General features: G+C 31.9%; 1 protein-coding gene across 1 annotated transcript in view; it reads right to left on the reverse strand.

The window, feature by feature from the left end:
* Positions 1 to 21401, reverse strand: part of LOC133203182 (receptor-type tyrosine-protein phosphatase epsilon-like) — a 73286-nt gene that overhangs the window by 46292 nt on the left and 5593 nt on the right. The window contains exons 2-17 of the mRNA XM_061339021.1: positions 17957 to 18190; positions 17211 to 17465; positions 16733 to 16861; positions 16327 to 16464; positions 15561 to 15701; positions 14115 to 14252; positions 13858 to 13961; positions 13636 to 13745; positions 13453 to 13508; positions 13063 to 13349; positions 12480 to 12567; positions 12284 to 12351; positions 12008 to 12044; positions 11090 to 11187; positions 9943 to 10071; positions 5529 to 5677 (exon numbers count right to left, since the gene is read on the reverse strand). Coding sequence (XP_061195005.1) covers positions 5529 to 5677; positions 9943 to 10071; positions 11090 to 11187; positions 12008 to 12044; positions 12284 to 12351; positions 12480 to 12567; positions 13063 to 13349; positions 13453 to 13508; positions 13636 to 13745; positions 13858 to 13961; positions 14115 to 14252; positions 15561 to 15701; positions 16327 to 16464; positions 16733 to 16861; positions 17211 to 17465; positions 17957 to 18190 — 2161 coding nt within the window. The remainder of the gene's footprint in view (positions 1 to 5528; positions 5678 to 9942; positions 10072 to 11089; positions 11188 to 12007; positions 12045 to 12283; positions 12352 to 12479; positions 12568 to 13062; positions 13350 to 13452; positions 13509 to 13635; positions 13746 to 13857; positions 13962 to 14114; positions 14253 to 15560; positions 15702 to 16326; positions 16465 to 16732; positions 16862 to 17210; positions 17466 to 17956; positions 18191 to 21401) is intronic.

A 21401-nucleotide genomic window follows, 5' to 3' on the forward strand; every position in this document is an offset into this window, starting at 1 on the left:
GTGAATGGACTAATCCCCGTGCGTTAGTTGAGTGAAGTAATCCCTGTTTTAATAGCTAATTCACTGTTATCTGTCATCTTCTATATTTTACCATTGTATCAGTATAATAAAACAGTTAATGCTGATATTTTTAATTAGTTCTGAAATTTATGAATGATTCGTCACTTTTGGATCCACCATCTTACTGATTGCTATAAATGTTTTCTGTAGCACTTTGTATGTGATCATATACGGATCTAAAGACAATACCATACTCATCCTGAAAAGAAATCGAAAAGCATGATTATAACTTGCATAAATATAACCCCCTCTACCCCCCCCCCCCCCCGCAAAAAAAAAAAAAAAGAAAAAAAAAAGGTGTTTTGTTTGTGTTTTCATTTTCAATTTTGTTCTTATATTCCAGATAAAGTAGACAGTTATTTTATGAAATGTTTTCAACAATAGACTAAATTAACAAGATTTGCGTTATAAAAAAATTATCTAGAACATCAGTTTTGCAGCTTTTTCGTAACAACTTACAAAATTAGTGCAGAACTCTGGTCTTCTAACTTGTAACTGTCTGACAGCAGTAAAGACATCGACCCTGTCATCCATGTTAATCTGTTGTATCACGTTATGAACGGCACAGAAAACACCACACAGGGATGCACCATCTCTGTTGCAAGAAAGATAAGATGCAATAAGGGAAAAATGAAACACACAAAATCGTATTGTAGGATTTGTCATAGGGACGGAGGAAAGTAATTAAGGACAGAAAAGGATCTGCTCAACCCCCCTCCCCCCCACCTTCCACAAAACTATACTCCTTTATATCAACCTTTAAATCAAAGAAACAAGATATTAACAGGGGAAAAATGGAAATATTTTTTGATTAGGGGTTGGCATGAATAACTGAGCTCACGTAACATGTTTTACTTTTCAGTTAGAGAGTTATGACAATAAACATGAGATCATACACATTTTAAAAATGGAAAATCGAGATAAATTGTAGAAATTTTCATACAATTTACTAAACACAAAGAGCGTCCCTTCCATCAAGTGCTCTCTCGTTTATTCTCGTTATTACTAAGTGAAACCCAATATCAAAACTATCGATGAAAATGTTTGTTACTTTACGGTAAAAAAATGAATACCATACTGAATGCTTTGGAAAGAACAAGAAATAAAAATATGACGCCGGTATGTCAACATATATATCATAATTTCAGTATCTCGATCAATGCTAGCAATCTAGAGCTCTGAATCCTGTCAAACCCTTTGCAACACTCGCTGAACCAACAAAGGGTTAAAATAGTGACAGAAAAAAGTGCAAAATCTAAGACAAACCAATATTTCACCTTTAAGAGTTTGACTGACACTCTTACTGGTAAATATCAAAGAAATTTACAAGCACTATCACATTTGAGATTTCTGTCTGCACTCTATATTCATTTTGTATAAACAAACTTATGAAAGTTTTTGTAACATTAAAGTTATAAAATAAATGAATTATGAAAATGATATATAAGAATATAAATGGATTACTTGCTGACGACTGTAATCGGTTTCTCATTCACGGAACTTAGTGATACGGATACCAAGCCTCTAAGCTGGGATGTATCTAGAGGGTTTCCGGATTTTTTGATGGTGACTTTCGGTTCTATTATCGTCACTGACTGAGCCTCCTCCTCAATCTAAAATTAATAAAAAAAAATGGAACAAAGGATAAAACAATAACATATTCCATTCTTAACCATGTTTTATGAATAATAAAAGCTTCAAACATCAATTTAAGATTGCAGCACAGGATGAAATGTAAGATTTGAGAAGTTTTATTTAATTCAATATTTAATATCTTTTGACCAGAAAGAAAAAAAGTCCAGAATATTGCTTTCTATATTGTATACATGTACATGTAGATTGTAATCATGATATAGATGTATACAAGACAGCCATTACATGCTTACGTATGAAACGTCACCAGTGAAAACTATTTACTTTATTTGGCATTAAGTGAATTGTGGTACTTTTAACGTCAGTTCCGGTCTTTGATTGATAGTGAACAGTGAAAGGAGTGACTATCTTGGAGGAGGAGGGAGTAGGTAACCACGCCTTACTCTAGAACGAAGGAAGACTGGGGTACAGTGTTCTTACAATTCAAATGGACATTTATCACAACCTTATCTTATTAGTAAATGCTAAATTATCTGAATGTTCTGAATCATTAATGCAAACATCAATTTCGCTGATTTAGCTTCTTAAAATTATCCATTCATGAGCGATAAATCGGATTTCTTGATCAATTTCTGTATTAAGTTAATTTAAATTTTAATATCTGAGTCAAAATTTACATTACCACTTTTTTCTTAAAATCCCAGTGCTTAAGTTACGCATTCTGAACATTTTATGTAAATACCGATTCAATCTCATTCAGTGGATCCAAACAGATGACAGTGTCAGATTCATGATCATTGAGCAGGCGGAGGAAGTCAACAGAGTCCTCTGCCGGTGGATACCGCGTTACTACAAACGCTCTACTCTTGGTGTATGACTAAAAAAAAATCGCAAAAAATCAAACAATAACATATCCATTGTTTTCAGATTGGGAAGGTGGGCGAATTTTATATTCAAGAAAAAAATCAATTTTTCGAATTAAGACAGGTGATAAGGAACCAGTTTATTCTGAGAATTGTAAGCAGTGAAAAATGTATATATAAGATTTATACATGTTAAGGAGTTTATTTTTCGTGGAGAGAAGTAATATTAATTAGATCGTCAATATTTTCTCTTACTGGTACATATATTGCGTTGATGAAGTTTCCTCTTTTTGACACGACAGATGAGAGATGGACACTGTATTTATCCACTATTTAGCGAAATAAAGAATAAATTTCATAAAACAATAAACAAGGCATGATTTCATTTTGTCGTTTGAGAAATTAGAACGCCTGTTAAATACGTTTCATCTTTAGAAAACACTTTGAATTAAATGCAAGTGAAATACTCAAACGTGGCAATGTAAAGTTCAATCCTCCATTTCTTTCTATATGACTGCATGTATCTTTTAAACCCTTGTTTAATTTTCCTCAATTCTGAACCATTACAACCTTTTGCATTTCGCCTTCGTTACATCTAGATTTACAATGCTATCACAAGAACGTAACTGGCATATTTATACCGCTTGATTCTGCCATGATAGCGTTTATATTTTGATCTAAGTGCCTGAAAGTTGTCATAAAAAGCGTGGATTTTGGGAATATCTAGCTAGCGCGATATCTTTATCTCTCATCATTGAAACATTTAGGTATCATTTCTCAAATAACTTCTGCTTCATTATTATATAACAATAAAGATAATATCGAGAGAAATTGACCAATAACTATCAAATTGAATATGAAAGTAATAATGTAATATTAAAAATATTCTAAACCTATCGTTCCCTTTGAAATGCCCTGACTTAATACTGACAAGGTAGTATACCATTCGTGTGTTCACCACCACAGCCTTCTTTAGCTAATTTGTAATCAGAGTCGGTGTATGTTGGTCGTACTTTCATCAAAAGCTACAGAAATAGAGATTTATCCAAGAAGCATTCACTTATGAGTAACGTAACTTTGCAGAATTAAACAAGCAATATGCCTCGATTGCATATAGTTTCATAACTTTAACTCATCTTTACATGTACCTTACATCAATATCATGTACAATCACAAAAACTCTTAAAAACGCAAACTCTACAGGCATTCATTTACTCAATAAGTCTTTCTATTGACGTATAGACTGCCTTCTTTAAAATCTTCCCTATCCACAAGTAATCAATTTGACGACTTGTTGCAATAGACTCATTCTTTCCCTGCCTGGTTATAAGTCTGCCATCTTTCCTCAATCACTCACTCGATCAATCACACACTCAATCTCCGACTCGTTAACTCACTTCCTCCCTCCCTGAATTCCTTACTGACTGTCACCCACATGCTCTTTTACTCAGTAACTCACTCACTCATTGACTTACACTCCTCCTCGCTCAACGACTTTCTTTCTAACTTGCTTACTGATTGACTGACTCACTTACTCATTTGTTCGCTCGACCTCTCTCACTAATTCATTTTGTGTCTAACATATTCCTTCCTTTTTATTTTTCCATCACTCACCTATCCAGAAACTTTTGTCTTTTATCATTCACCCAGTCAATAATCTTTTTATCCTGACATTACTTCAGACAGACACTCATCTTTAACATGCCTATACAGTACCTGGAATTCTTTATGTAGTTCGCTCTGATTGGCTGGTTTGTCCATCGTGATAGATTGAGCCTTTTCAATAAACTCTTCAACTGAGTTTACATTCACAGGGGATTTGTATATTTCGTTTAACGCAAGGAAAATAGTTATATACTGCTCCTGAAATATTTTGAATATTCTTTTAGAATGCTAATTTCATTTAAAAAAAGAGAAAAGAGAAAAGAAGAGACATGTCCAAATTAATCTTTGGGTTTTTTACTACCAGATATATATAATTTAAATAACTAAGAAATGCAATTAATTTTCTATCTTGGGTAAATATTCACATTCATTGTTAAACTTGACTTGTATGTATTGTAAATAACTTGCAGTTTATTTAGTTTTCAATAACTTGCAATAAATAAAGACCTTAATAAGGCAACAAGTACACACTCATTATTCTTTACAATGGCATTTATCAACGGTAGTGTGTGTGACAAAGATTACATTTTCTAGTAATGTTTCTTAAATCAAACACTTCTCAGATGAATTGACAAGCATAGACTGTATTTTTAAAAGGATTATTTAAGAAACAGACTGCTTTTTGAAGGGTTATGATAATTATCAAGACTATTGTTTGAGAGGGTTGATATAGACTGTTATTTTAGGAAGAATTGATTAAGACTGTTAGTTTAGTATTGCTATTTTAATAACTTGTTGTTAAGTAGGATTGACGTACATGTTTTTAGTACTTTTACTTGACAATGATTGTTATTTAAAGTTGGATGACATAAATTGTTATTCAAGTATTGTTTTACACACCAAATGTTCTTTAGTACTGATAATTTTCAGAAACTGTTGCTTTAGAGGATTTTCATAGACCATTATTTCAGTATGTTATTTTAGATTTAATGATATTTTATGACTGTTAACATGGACTGTTATTTCAGTATTGTTTAATAAATCGACTGTTTTTTTTTTACTATTGTCGTTTAACAAAGACTGATATTATATGATTGACGTACGTAGGTTTGGACCATATTCATCCTGTTTTCTCTCATCTTCTTGACATATTCCGCTACGTTGACTTTTCCCGTCTTTCTCCCTATTTTGTTCAAGGCGTCTATTGCTATGTATGTCCCCGTTCTTCCTATACCCGCACTATAACTCAGAAGATATAATTATCTGTGCTTATCAAACTTTTAATTTACATGCATCTAGCAATATCACATTTTCATATCTATATTTTAAATCATTATACTTTCATGCTTATCAAAAACCTTATGAAAAAATTACAAGTAAAACGTGCTAATCTAAAGAAGAATGCACCTGCAATGCACAACAGTCGGAGAGTCATTCTGATTGGTTCGTGTTCTCGTCACGTGATCAAGGAAGACAACAAGACATAGAGGATCCGGGGTTCCGTGGTCTGGCCAAGACGTATAATGATGCTGAGTCACCACACGTGACTTCTTCGTCTAAAAAGTACATTTAATACACAAGAGGCCCATGTGCCATAATGTTCACCTAGGTATATACATGTATGGTCCTTCTGTTCTTCTAAGCAGATTTTATCTCTCCTATATATTCTTATGTAAATCTTTTATCATATATTATGGTCCCACCAGGGGGTCATGATTTGAACAAACTTCAATCAACTCAAGATGCTTACATATAGATATGACTAATCATGACCTTTTTGTTGTTGACATGAAGATTTTTAAAGATTTTCCTTCTGTATTCATAAGTAAAAATTTGATTGCCCACTGTGGCCCCATCCTACTCCCAGGGCTTATGATTTGATCAAAATTGAATCTACAGTGCCTGTGAGTGTTTCCATATAAATATGACTGATCATGGCTGAGCTGTTCTGTGAAAAAGATATTTTAAGACTTCTCCTATATATTCCTATGTCAATCTTTGAACGCGTATATCTGCCCAATCTTTTACCCAGGGGGTATAGAAAAAACTTCAATCTACACTACTTGAGGATAATTCCATATAAATATGACTGATCAAGGCTTGTCTTGAGAAGATTCTAAAAAGATTTTTTCCACTATATACATGTATATATTTATGCATAATCTGGATTTCCTGATGTATCCAAACCCTACCCTGAGAAAAAAAAATTAAAAAAGGGATTTTCCCTATATATACCTTTATAAAATTTCCCTTCTGTATTACTATAACTGATAGTGACTTTGCTGTTCTTTAGAAGAAGATTTTTAGAGATATATCCTGAATATTCCTATGCTTCTGTTGTGGTCTCGCACTATAACACCGGGGTCTTGATTTGAACAAATACGAATCTACGTACTGGTAAATTTCATCTTTTATAGCCCTGCTGTTCTGGAGAAGTAGATTTTTACAAGATGTCTCCAAATGTTTACGAATTCTTAATTATCTCCCCTTTAAAGAGGGCCTACCACTTCCTGTGAACAAACTTAAACCCAGGCTGCTTTGTTGCAAATTTGGCTGAAATTGGCTCAGAGATTTTGGAGAAGTCGAAAATAAAATTGACAGACAACACACACCTCACGACAAACAGACAAAAAGACGAACGTCGGACATTTTTCATTAGAAAAGCTTATGATTTTGATGTAGTTTAGCAATGCTAAGATAATGTTATAAATTTGAAATATGCCTTGAAGATAATTTAAAACTATGTCCAAAAAAAAAGAACTTTTCATTTTCATGCTAAATTGGTGAGCTTTTTGTGTTTTAAAAGATCCACTCTTTTTAATCATTAAGTACATGTACATGTATACATATGTGCATAAAATGTTATTTTTTAAATTGAATGGGGGAAAAATGCTATAGCTAATGGTGAAAATTTTACAGCCAAAAAAAAAAAAAAAAAAAAAAAATAAAAAAAAAAAAAAAAATAATAATAATAATAACTGAAAAGATATGACTTTTTGTAACAACCAAATACAATAACATTTTTTTTTATAATGAAATATCATAAAAAGAAATGCATGTGAATTAAGGCTAGGTATAAGCGTTTCTATGCAAATGAGCTAATAAAAAAGGATAAGAGGTAAATTTATTATTCGGAGAAAATTTTGATTAATTTTCTTATACATACTTAGTACCCATGATATGTTATAGCCTGTATACATTTTGACGTCGTATCATGACGTCAGTGTTCATACCTACTGGATGAAATATAACACATAAACAAAACAGCTACGGCGCAAGGGATAATCCTAATTAATTTGACTTAAAAATTGTAAAATGCTAAAAAGAATATACTATAGAATAATAAAACTACTGCACAGATCCTAGACATTTTATCGATTGATTGAAATTTGAGGAAACTTATACAGGACTGTACATTTTTATCTTGATTCAACTTAGAATTATGCAAATAGTAATTAAACAACTGAGCTGTTGATATATATATATATATATATATATATATATATATATATATATATATATATATATATATATATATATATATATATATATATATATATATATATATATATATATATATAAAGCACTAAAAACCAACAACACTGTATATCCTAAGTGTCGGATCTACTAAGTAGATACAAGGTCACGGATGGAAATTTATATAAAGCACTAAAAATGACCAACGACACGAACAATAATAATTGTCAAATTTTCGGGACAACCTGTCCCTTCCTCAGGACAAAGAAAAAAGTTAAGAAGTCATAAAAACAAAGGAAATAGAGAAGCAAAAACAACTAGCACTACTACTAAACTACCAAACACTAAATATTTACAATGTTACATGTTTAATTTGGAGTTTATAAACAGTTGTGAACAAAGAAATCCGGAGCGCTATGAATTGCGTCCGGTCTATCGGGTGTAGTCTGGTGAAGTGTGATTTACATAATTGAACGAATTAATTATCGCTAATTAATTACGGCCAACAGTAAATCGTACATTGTCTTATTCTCTCAAAATAGCGTAACTCTACATGATAAAAAGAAATTAAAGAAAGATAATATGGAAGGACAATTTTGAAATATGAATTTGGATATATTATAAATTTGGAAATCGGAAAAAAGAAATAAACAAAAATTTGAGCTGTAAATATTTGGGTAGGTTGTTCCAGGATTACTGATACGAATTAACGGTAAAGTTTACACTATATAGAGAGAATGAACTTGTTTGTTACAATCCGAGATTGGGTCTAGTTCACGTTCATCCTGGTGAAGTCATTAAGTTTGTTAATACCATTAGGGCGGAATGACTTCAGCCTGTGCATCCAGAACTTTTCCTTGCCTTTTCTCTGCGCGTCTGTCCATCTTGGATTATGGTCAATAACCACTACTGTCATGTCCTCCCATTTGTGTCCTTCAAGGTTGAAATGTTCCCCAACGGGTTCATTGAGTTTTTTGGTCCTAATGGTAGAACGGTGATTATTGACCCTCCTGCGAAGATCCCCTGTTTCACCAACATACTGTTTGGAGCAAACTTTGCAACTGATGAGATAAATGCAGTTGTCTGTTTGACAGGACAGATTCCCTAGTATTTTGTAGCTGCGGCCTGCAACGGGGCTGTTAAAACTGTCTGTGTCAGAACTGTACTTACAGAGAAGACATCTTCTGTCAGAGCAAGTTTTAAAGCCCCCGTTAGGTAATGGATTGTCCAATCTGGTTCTTACTACCATGTCCTTCAGGTTCCTCGCCCGTTTTAACAGCCCCGTTACAGGCCGCAGCTACAAAATACTAGGGAATCTGTCCTGTCAAACAGACAACTGCATTTATCTCATCAGTTGCAAAGTTTGCTCCAAACAGTATGTTGGTGAAACAGGGGATCTTCGCAGGAGGGTCAATAATCACCGTTCTACCATTAGGACCAAAAAACTCAATGAACCCGTTGGGGAACATTTCAACCTTGAAGGACACAAATGGGAGGACATGACAGTAGTGGTTATTGACCATAATCCAAGATGGACAGACGCGCAGAGAAAAGGCAAGGAAAAGTTCTGGATGCACAGGCTGAAGTCATTCTGCCCTAATGGTATTAACAAACTTAATGACTTCACCAGGATGAACGTGAACTAGACCCAATCTCGGATTGTAACAAACAAGTTCATTCTCTCTATATAGTGTAAACTTTACCGTTAATTCGTATCAGTAATCCTGGAACAACCTACCCAAATATTTACAGCTCAAATTTTTGTTTATTTCTTTTTTCCGATTTCCAAATTTATAATATATCCAAATTCATATTTCAAAATTGTCCTTCCATATTATCTTTCTTTAATTTCTTTTTATCATGTAGAGTTACGCTATTTTGAGAGAATAAGACAATGTACGATTTACTGTTGGCCGTAATTAATTAGCGATAATTAATTCGTTCAATTATGTAAATCACACTTCACCAGACTACACCCGATAGACCGGACGCAATTCATAGCGCTCCGGATTTCTTTGTTCACAACTGTTTATAAACTCCAAATTAAACATGTAACATTGTAAATATTTAGTGTTTGGTAGTTTAGTAGTAGTGCTAGTTGTTTTTGCTTCTCTATTTCCTTTGTTTTTATGACTTCTTAACTTTTTTCTTTGTCCTGAGGAAGGGACAGGTTGTCCCGAAAATTTGACAATTATTATTGTTCGTGTCGTTGGTCATTTTTAGTGCTTTATATATATATATATATATATATATATATATATATATATATATATATATATATATATATATATATATATATATATATATATATATATATATATATATATATAGGTGAAATACCTACCTCTTTTTGGATTACAGTCATTTTTCGAACAACGTAGAATGCGTACTCTTTTTCCTCGATCATTTTCACAGATACAATTCCGTAATTGATGTGTTTGTTTCCATCCGGCCAGTATTGTGTACACTTGATCTTCAAGAATATGGATTTTGAAAATGTATAATGACTTCTCGATGTAATTATTGACGCGCATGTGCAAAAGGAGATTCACAGGGCCAGATAGGATTGTACTGCAATGAAACTACAGTTTTTCTTAATTACCTTTATTTTTTGTCTTTTGAATTCTCATTCCCTTCCTACTTTTAATATTATTGTTTCCTCATTACAACGTTGAAATATAAAAAATAGTTTATTGGATTTTTTTTTTACTTATATATGTGTTTTAGCTTGCAATTCGAAATTTGATGGGTTAATTAAAACAAAATTATGTAATCTTTATAATATTTTACTGACATCTACACATATTGGCTTTCAGCTGGAAGCTGATAACAGATTTCTAGAACGCCGACCAATTATTTACGATATTGTCAATCTGATTTACCTCATTTCACAAAAAATATCTACATCATATGGAATCTATAAACAGCAAAATGCAGATTTTTACTGACAAAAAATAGAAAATATTTCAGAAAGACAAGTGTGAACATTAAAACGACCCAGTCTATCAGTGGAATCGTGTTTTTGTACAAAAGAAGTAAACTTGTATATCTTTTAGCAAATCAAGTTCAGAGTGAACAATTAAAATGTAGACAGTGAAATCTCATACGGAAAGATTAATGATTAAGGTACCATGAATTGATAACACTGTCATCTCAAAAATTGTTTAAAAACACGTTTAAAAACCATTATTCTTATATTCCAGCCAAAATATATTTCAATGTATTACTATAGGATTTTTAAAACTGTTTCTGAATAAAAAACAGTATTACAGAAACTAGAAGTCTAACCAAAATTAAGACTACTTAGAAAACGGTTTTTATTACCTCCTGGGGTGCAATTTGGAAAAACGTTTTCAAGGATAATTGATGGTCATTTCCCAGTTTAATTCTTTTTTGTCTTCGACGATTTTAGAGTCAATTACAGAAGATTAAAGAAGCATTCATATATCAATACAGAAATGTTACATATTTATTGTTTGACTGCAAGGTACCTTATTCCTTTCCTTCAGATTCGTCAGCATCACAATAGCAGATACATTCTCTTGCCAAATCATCGTCCAAAAATCACCAACAGTGTTTTGCTTTGGTCCTAAAAATAAATATTACATCAAGTAATTCGTACCTTCCCTATTTTGTTCTATCATTAGGGTATTAGTCCGGAATATACAATGCTGGACAAAAAATCAATGCTTTATCTGTTCATCTCCAGTCACCACATTCACAAAAAAGATAATTAAAGCATCATATTAAGGTCTTGTGTGAATTTGATTGCTTAGAATAAAAAAAAGAAAGATTGAATTAAAAAAGAAAACTCAGGTCATAGAATTACATTCAACTCTAAATAAGCATACAAATTTATCTTTGAGATACCTTCACAATATATGCCGTTGAAAAGATGGTCGTGTAATAACGGTAACCAGAAAAAAATGTATCAAAGAATGAGAAGTGGTACAGTAGTTTTTGAATTAAAGTTCTACTTCTGCTATTAGTACTATTAGCAAAGGACCACTATTTTAACAGTTTTATACCAGTATGTATTTAACAAAAAAAAATAATTTAATACAGCAACAATTGTTCCTTACAAGTTTTAAGGAATAAGAGAAAATTTACAATTTGTAATCGTTTTATACTGAAAATCCGTCAAGCTGATAATTATAAAAGTAAACTTCCGAAAAAAGATTCTCTTTTAACAGGGATTTTCCTAATATTACGCGGTGTAACAATATAATGTATCATAAAGTGGGTTTTGAGAGTTAAGTCATTTTACTTGTTAAGTAAAAGTGGACGTATTGTTTAGAATATACACAGAATCTAATCTGATATAATAGGAAACAGATAATTTGTAATATAAAAGTTGATGTCATTTGAACTTTAAGTTGATTCTTTTTCAATCATAAAACTATAAATACCTTGTGAAGCGATGTATTCATGATCTCTCTCAGCGCCCTAAAATGTAAAGATAAAATAAATGTGTTTGAATAATTAATATTAACAGAAACAGGTTCAAGATTATTTCAAAAAAACAAAATTTTCATCTACTATGATAAATATCTGAAGAATCATGTTATGTTTTATCGATTCTAACAAACGTGGTTTAAACTATGAAAAGTTTAAAGCACTTTTAGGAAGAGAGATTGATGCATTTAGATATTGTAAAAAACATTAACCTTTAAAAGTTTCCTTACCTCTATATAGTTGGCATTTATGTAGTCAGTTCCAGTCTCCGTCCTTAAGATTACCCTAGTATGGTCATCTTAAAAAAAAAAATATCAGCATTTTTTTTAAAATTTCAAATAAATGAATAAATAAATGATGTCATAAAATAAAAAAAAAATAAATTAAAAAAAATAAATAAATCAAATCAAATCAAACGAGTCTTACAAGGGAATGTAGTCTTAAATCTATTTTTAGGAACATTTTCATCTCTCTTTCCAATGTCACATTTGTGATTTTCACCATAAGGTAGAGTCTGAAATACAGCAGATGTATTTTATTTTAAACATTGTTCTTTAAGCATATCTAAGCTTTGTTCTTGAGCTCAAATTTTTAATTTACTATCGTAAATAATCTTATTACGACCCAAAACATTTTACTTAATTGATATATACCGGTAAATGCTATGATTGTACGTTATCAAAGGAATTTTGCTTACCTAAACACGGTTAAAATATAGTAGAAAATCTATATACTATTCAAAACTGACATATTGAAGGGATTGTGATGTATCTAATATAAATTTAAATCCTCTATCCTATATAAAGAGCACTCGAAATATCTGAACAAAAAAATCCTTCTGGCGTCTTGAGTTTGAAACATATATTACATTTAGAGATCACAAAATACAAACAATGAGGATTGTGATTAAAAGTTTTTTTTGTTTTGTTTTTTGTTTTTTTTTTTTTTTACATTTTTACTTAGGACGAATTCAATGCAGACACGGTGTCTGTTCGCAAACAAAACTTACCGCATACTCTTTCTGGAAACCGTCATTATCATCTTTGCTTTTCTCAGAAATGATACGCTCTAACCGACTAATCAGAATATCCGGCGTGGTGACATTATTCATGTACATTTCACCATACGGATTTTCTGCGTGTATAAGCTCATCTTCATCCACATCGATTGCGTTAACATCTTTATTACTAATCAGAGATTTTTCATCTTTTGCTTTTATGGAGGTCTTAAGTTTTCGTTTTTTGGAGGATGATAGACCAACGTCTGTAACGTTTTCCTCGCTATCTCCTTCCTCATCTTTAAACACAAGATAATTAATTTTTTTATTTTATATATTATATATTAAATACATAATGATAAGTCACATATAAATATAAATCTTAATAAACATATATCTCACAGTGTATTGCCCTTTTAAACTGTTTATTGTCCCCCATACCTTTGCGTGCATGATGCCTAATAAATTAAAAAAAAAAATATAAGAAAATGATGTTTTAAAAAGTGTCAAGTACTGGATAGTCGAAATCATATGTTTTGAAGTAATTGTGCTTTGTAAAAGAATTTTTTTTAGAGAGACAATTACCTTCTCAATACCAGCACAACAATCAAAATTACAAGAATGGCAGTTAAAGCTCCAGCAATTCCCCCAACGACTGCTACTTGATCTTTTCCCTTATTCTTCTGAGTGGAAGCCTTTCAAAAATGTGTTTGAAATATACAGTTAAAATTTTGCGATTTGTCGATGAAAGGAGAAGGATCTATATATTATGATTTGCTGCTTTAGTGCATACCTCAATACACTCACCCCATATATTGGGCATTCTCCAGAAAAGGAGTCACACGTATTATTTACACAACTGTCACTGCAGTTTTGCATACAGTCGAACCCATATGTATATGAGCTACATTCTGAAAGTAATCAGTTGCATCAAGATTACCTAAGAACCAGTTAAATGAACATTCCGAAAATAACCGTTGCATCAATCTTCTGAGGTATCAATATTAGTCATTAACATAAGATTGATGCATTATCTATAAATAATTTTTATGAATATACTTTACCCTGTAAACAGTCTATCCCTTGGTAACCTTGTCCACACCCACTTAAACAAGATCCATTTATGTGGTGACAGGAGGAAGGGGGGCGACATTTACCACACGTTTCACTACAGTTTTTGCCATATTGATTATTGGAGCATTCTAAATCAAATATCCTGAAATCATTTCTTTTAAATAAAGAAAGTTTTTTGTATTATAATTTTGCAAGGAAAGAAAGTATATAATATCAACTTTTGTTCAAGACATGACTTTTGTAAAATTAGTCTTAAACTGTTTGAAAAAAAAAAAAATTAAAAGAATATGCAGGTAAGATGTCATGCTTTCCACTTCAGTGTATATGATCTTGGAATTTTTTTTTCATACATTAATTTTGCATTTCTACGTCACATGTCATTCACTTTTTATACAACTCATTTTTATTGTAACTAAAACTGTGCTGTTGGTTCATGGTGAAGCTGCAAGTATATACTGAATTAAGAACACTTTGAAAATTTCTGTAATTTTTCCATATATTGAAGCTACATTCTTGATAAATTTAGAAAAAAAAAATTGCAATACACTTGTTACGTGAAATTTTATGTATTAGGTCTTCCTCTTTAACCAATATGATTTTATGGTCACTATTTAATTACAGATATCCTTCCATTTTTGTAATCCTACACATGACGTATTGTAGACAAATACACGTTTGAGAGTTTGTAAACAAATTTTACCTTTATCACCTTTTTATCGCGAATTAGGACTGCTTAAAAATATATTTTTATGCTTATTTTATAAGCTGCTCATTTTCATGTATAGTGCAAAATATGTAGAAAAAGTATATAGATTTGATTGAAGGATTGAATGTATACTGTGTTATGTCCCCTTCAAAAATATTTCCCTCAAATAAAGACGTCACCATATACCGGCAAAGGGCTTCAAATTTAGACTTATACCCAGCACTCGGAACCAGCGAACAAGGTGCGTTCTCAATCGTGCTAACGCCTACCGTGTCAGGGACCTCATCCGAAAGACCCGTAACTTTCACTTTTTATGCTGGACGCTTGGGGAAGGAAAAGTCACTACCTACGTTAAGATTTAAGTTTGACGCATCGCAGCAAACGAGAATCGAACCCGGGCCTCCCGATCATATATATATATATATATATATATATATATATATATATATATATATATATATATATATATATATATATATATATATATCTATCTATCTATCTATCTATCTATCTATCTATCTATCTATCTATCTATCTATATATGTATATATATATATATAATGTATGTTTTTGAATGAAAATTTTCATCATTTATTATTTGTGTGTGTGCTTAAATCTATTAAAGTATCATTGTAATTTGCGATTAAGAGAACTTGCAGATTACGTAAAAGGATACACAGTGTACAGTCCTTATACAAAGCAATTTTAAAAACTGTAAAATGCACTGTACCGTTACTGCACAGAAGTCCTTCCCATCCAGGTTGACATCCGCCATCACATTTCCCTGTCATCCTGTTGCATTGATTGGGTATACCACAATTTTCGTTGCAATTTTGTTCACAGTTATTCCCGAACTTTCCTTCTAAACATTCTGTACAAAAGCAAACCCTAAACATACAATAATTATCTTACACGTAATAGCAAGGAAACAAGCTCCAAGGGCAAAGTACACATTATACAAACAAATGAAATTCCTGTTAAAATCTAAACATTGTTCAAAGAAATTTTTATGATCCCAAAACTACCAATCATTTTTACAAGCATAGAAACGTAGGGGCTAAGGCAAAGCAACGACTTCTTCAAAATTGACATACAGTTTATCTCTGTTACAAACTAATGTATACAACCTCAACAAACATAACCTTTACTGTGACGTCATTTTTCCGTCAAGAAATTTGTCTCGGGTATTTTCTAATTTGTCGGATCTGTATGAGAACTATCCAAGAGTTCTGGAATCTTGTAAGACACATTAAAAAGTATACAGAAAATTGTAACTTCATATGCATTTGGATCCATTTTATTTTATATGTGTAGAAATTATTAATTTTTACTTAAAGGAAAGTTGTAATGCGCACTCGGTAACGTATTCGCCATCGGATATATTATATATTAGTTGTTATAACAATACAGTATACATGTTTTAACCTTATTGTTAGATATACAAGAATGATAATTACCAAAGATGCATAATTAAAAAGAAACTCGTAAAATATTACCGCTATCACAAAAAGTCCCTTTATACCCAGCATCACACCCTTCAGTACAAGATCCATTGATGTGGTGACATTGTTTATATTCAAGACAAGCTCCACATCTCTGTCCACAATCCTGTCCATATCTGTCACCACCACATTCTATTGCAGGTATTAAACACAACAGTGTGTTAAAAATTCATTTAACATATATATCTATAAAAGTTATTTTGTACCGTATGTAAAAATGTAATATGACTGCTTCAGAGATCAGCAATATTAGGAATCTGAGTGCACACACATTATATAATGCTAAACAGTGTCTAAAAATAAAAATCTTAACAATGTTACGGTTCTTTAGGACATAAAAATTTAATGATTTACATTTCCTGCCTTTAAAGGAAGATATAGAATAAAGTTTATTTTCCACCTTTTTCACATTGATATCCCTGATAGCCCGGTTTACACCACGAGCAAACCCCAGTTTTGATGTGACAATAAAGACAATTGTCAGGACAAGGAAGAGAACAATTAGTTTCGTAGTATCCAGCCCTGCAACCTTCAAATATCAACATTTGTAAGAAGCGAAAACAAACTTAAAAATTTATGGTTTCACATTTTATATTTCATAGGTATCCATTTATGTTACTTTACATATTAATGATTTTTCGCTCCATTTGAATTTTAATTATTCTGTTTTCTAGATTGATTTTGCGTGTCCTGTGACAAAAGTTGAAAAATGTAAACAATAAGCAGTTAAATAAAATATCTATAGAATACTGCCATTACTAAAGAAAACTATCGTTAATCTTTGTGATGAAAAGAAATAAATTCTTACACAGTTGTATTTGTGGAAAAAATAAATAACTTTATTCCTATACGTTCGCAAAATTTAATTTACAACATACCATACACTTCCACCTCACAGAGTTCTAAAAATGCGTAGGAAGAGTATCCACTTGGATAATTGATATTAGGAAGTCTCTCATTATAGTAGATAACATACTGTCCATGCACGGGACAGGTTATATTGGCGACGGCGGGTATCGAAGATCTGGTATAATTTGTATCGTGGAAACATAAATGCCCATCCAGTCGGTCTGTCGTGTTTGATACATAAACATAATACCCCAAAAATCTTGTAGTGTACAAAGAAAATGCACCTGAAATTTGAAAATATCGTCTTGATATGTAAAATCGTTTTTTCCCATTTTTTGTTCCCTCCTTTTGCAAAAGTGCCGGGGCACTTATTTTCATTCGCCTGTCTGTCACAAAAGCATTATCCCTTGTGTGAGTTTAAATATGGCTTACGTATTTAACATGTTCATTACTTGTGACAGGGCATTTCCTAATGTTCTTTTTTTACCTTATAATCCTGGCCATAAAGTTTGATACTAACAAACCGCAATAAGACCCGAATGACAAGAGACCAAAAACTCTGGAAAGTTGCATGTTTATGTTGAAAAGGAAAAAAAAATCTTGAGCCGTAGAATATAGTATTTTAGCTGTAAAGGTGCATGTACATTCCAAATCAATATTCGTATTAGACATTTGCATTTTAATCAATATTTTTCTTTTCCATATTTTTTTTTTAACTTTTAATGATCATTATCATAATTTGGCTTCATCAAATAATTTTGGAGGATGAACTTACCCCACACCCTGTTTTCAGTCCTGTAATAAATTCTTATGCGTTGAATACTGTAGATTGACGTCAAGTTTACCCTCCAGGTAACGGTTGTGTATCCATTATCTGATAAAGCACACTGTCCTCCCAAAGCTCCAAGGTTAGTTTTCAGACCATCTACAGCATTACTGGAGTGGAATCTACTATCCCCTCTACTGTACTGGTTTGATTGCCATGTTGGTTTATTTAATGCCACATTCTCTTAAAATGACGATAATCTATATATGATATTTTGTATTATCACCTTTTTTTTAGTGAAATGCATGTTTAAAACTCTGACATATTCGAAAAATATTCTAATATACCCTCCAAAGAAATTTCATATAATGAAAGTAGAACTGAAAATTAAACATTCAATTTTAGATATAATTTAAACGTCCAAATAAAGCAAATGTAATAATGCGTATGTTATACATGTATAAATATTATTTATTGCTCTTGTCACGACTATGGCACTTGTTGCTATCCCTGTTTCATTTTATCGAAATAAAATTCAATCGATTGACTGTATGTTGTTTTATGTCCGATTCAAGAATTTTCATTCATATAGAAGACGTTACCATATACTGGTGAAGGGCTTCAAATTTAGACCTTTACTCGGCACTCTGGTACATTAAGCAGTGAGGATTCTTTATCGTGCCAACGCCTGCCGTGACACAGGGCCTCGGTTTTTAAGGTCTCATCCGAAAGACCCGCAACTCTCATTTCAAAGTGCCGAGCGGTTGGCGAATGAACCGTTGTTACCTATTTTTTTTTTTTTTTTTATCGAATTAGGTCAGTCGCGGCTGTGATTCGAACACACGACCTTCCGATGAATTAAATTCGATAATGTTAGGAGACTTTTATTGCTTTCATCTAAGCTTAGTTCCCCTAAATGATGTAAAAGTAGAGAAATTGAAATCGTATTCCACAGACTTAAAATAATGAATTGAGCGATTTAGATCTACATTCTATCAAGGTCTAGAGGAACACCAATATACCTTCCTGAAAAAAAGTTTCATAACTGTCTGAAGAGCCAACACGACTGAAAGCACTTACAGTGAAGAGTTTATTTAATTTGACTTTAGCATTCCGTTTTTATTTACGTAAGAACGAGGGTTGTCCCACAATTCCGTAGACTGAGCTCACTTCTTTTTTAATAGAAATTAATGTATCTGCATAAAATCTTTTGTGTGGATAAGTTGTGTTTTTGAAAGAGAAATTACGAAGTTTTAACATGATGACTTGAAAACAGTTCGAGGAATAAGAATTGAAGTGTCGACGTCGAAAAAGATAAACCTCACCGGTTTTAAGAAATTTTAAGGAAATACACTAATTACCAGTATCAAATTCCTTAATCATTAAAATTATAAATAAATGAAATATCCTTATCATTATGAATGATTAAACATTAAAATATATAAAGAAAATTTGTGCATGTACATTCATAAAATAATATTATCTTGAAACCACAAATGTTTCTACGGGTTTTTCGTCTGCCATCTTCATTGGAATTGCACAGTGTCGCTCTTGCCCGATTCTTATGCCGGAGGACTCTTTTTATAGTTTCCCTTCTTCACATACTTGGAGAAATACTTAGAGAAACCATTTCAGATATTATGATTAACTAAGTACCAGAAGAAATTGCCATGTTTACCAAACATTTATTACTTGTGCATTTCTGTAAGAGTGAATTCAGGATCAAAACATATGATCACAGTGTATATGTGTAAACGCAGTGGCTATTTTGCAACAAGTCAGAGTTGAAACCGCTGGGTAAAAACCATTATAAATTCATATTTGTGAAAGTATACAACCAAAGTTTGAAGTAAAGTAGTTAATAACACAATATTAAAAATTTTCATTTCTATTTCCGAAATTCTGAGTAGCAAACGCTTTATTGTAGGATTTTAAATATTATAAACCGATTTTTAATTGTAATTTTTGGGTACTCTGCCGACTTCTTACACCTGTCAATGATCTATCTATAACAAATAAGGTTAATTTTTGAAATTGTATGTCCATAATTTATTAATAATTGTTGAATTAATCTATGTACACAGTTTTATCAATTAATGACACCAGGTTCCTACAAAACTACACCTGTGTACGAAATTTCGGGACAACCCTTGTATCTTTTGCTTTTCCCAAATTTATCTTATCAACACACACACACACACACCCTCACCCTTACATACACATACACACATACATGCGAAGGGTGTTAAGCCGTGACAGTTGTTAGATACAGTCAAAGTGGGGACTTCTTTATTTTTTCATTGTCTTTTGACCAAAAATATTAGTCTACCTATAATCCTGATGATAATTATAATGAGTATATAACGAAATACTTAATTTTAAGCCTAACACGTTTAGCAGCACAAACGGGGACCTGTTTCACACCCTTTGATATTCACACACCAGTACTTGATTAATTGTATCTAAACGGCGACATTTTTAAAAGAAAAAGCATACTAATACTCTCTTTTTTGCCTTTTATTCACTTAACACAACCATTCTCATCAGTGATTAGGATCATTGTTGTCTTTATAGGCACTTGAATGTCTTATATTATAAAGTGTATACATATCTTACACAAGAGTGGAACGTTTATTATAATACAATCGATGACATGTATGTATGAATTATTACTATACAATTTAGGGGACGTGTGCATTAATCATCACAATACAATAAAGGATATTCATGTATAAATTATTAAATTTTGAACAATACAGTTACCGTAGAGGGCATCTTGGTAATAAATTATGTACTGTGGAATCCTTAGATTTTGTGGTGGCTCAGTTTTCGTGGAATTCGTGGGTGCCCCTCATCAACGAATTTACAGCATCCACGAATTAATCAATTAGGGTTATAAAATCATATTTCCTTTCGTAGATATCAGAAAATTATCCACAAAATTTCATCGCCATGAACTTGTAAATTTAACAGTTTGCGAAATGGGCCCCCACGATTTTAAATGATTCCACAGTAATACTTTTTGGGTAGATGTTTTAAATAAAGAAAGAGTATAGACAAACACATGATTCTCACTAAAAATGTACAAATGTGCTTCTAGCTAATTATAAAGTATAATGGCATCAAAATTTTAACAGTTGTGAAATGTACGATTTACACATTTACCACGCTTAGATAAATAAATTCAATAAAATCAAGTAATGTATTGACTGGATAATGATGGACTTCACTTCCTTTACTTGATAGTATAGAGTCTTCACATCATGAGGGTTATGTCTCTTATTTTGGGGAGTTTTCCCTCCTGGTCAAGGGATCGTTGAATTGAGCCCCAAAACATGACAAACCTGAGTCAAAATAAAATAGAATACAACTGTTCTTCTTTGCCTTGCGCTTGAGAAATGAAGTCTTTTAGATGATACCTTAAAGTTGCAGTCCTGTGTCACAACAGGCATTG

Source organism: Saccostrea echinata, unplaced genomic scaffold (genome assembly GCF_033153115.1).
Source record: "Saccostrea echinata isolate AGI-Se365-2 ecotype Australia unplaced genomic scaffold, CSIRO_AGI_Sech_v1 ptg000048l, whole genome shotgun sequence".
Lineage (NCBI taxonomy): Eukaryota > Metazoa > Mollusca > Bivalvia > Ostreida > Ostreidae > Saccostrea > Saccostrea echinata.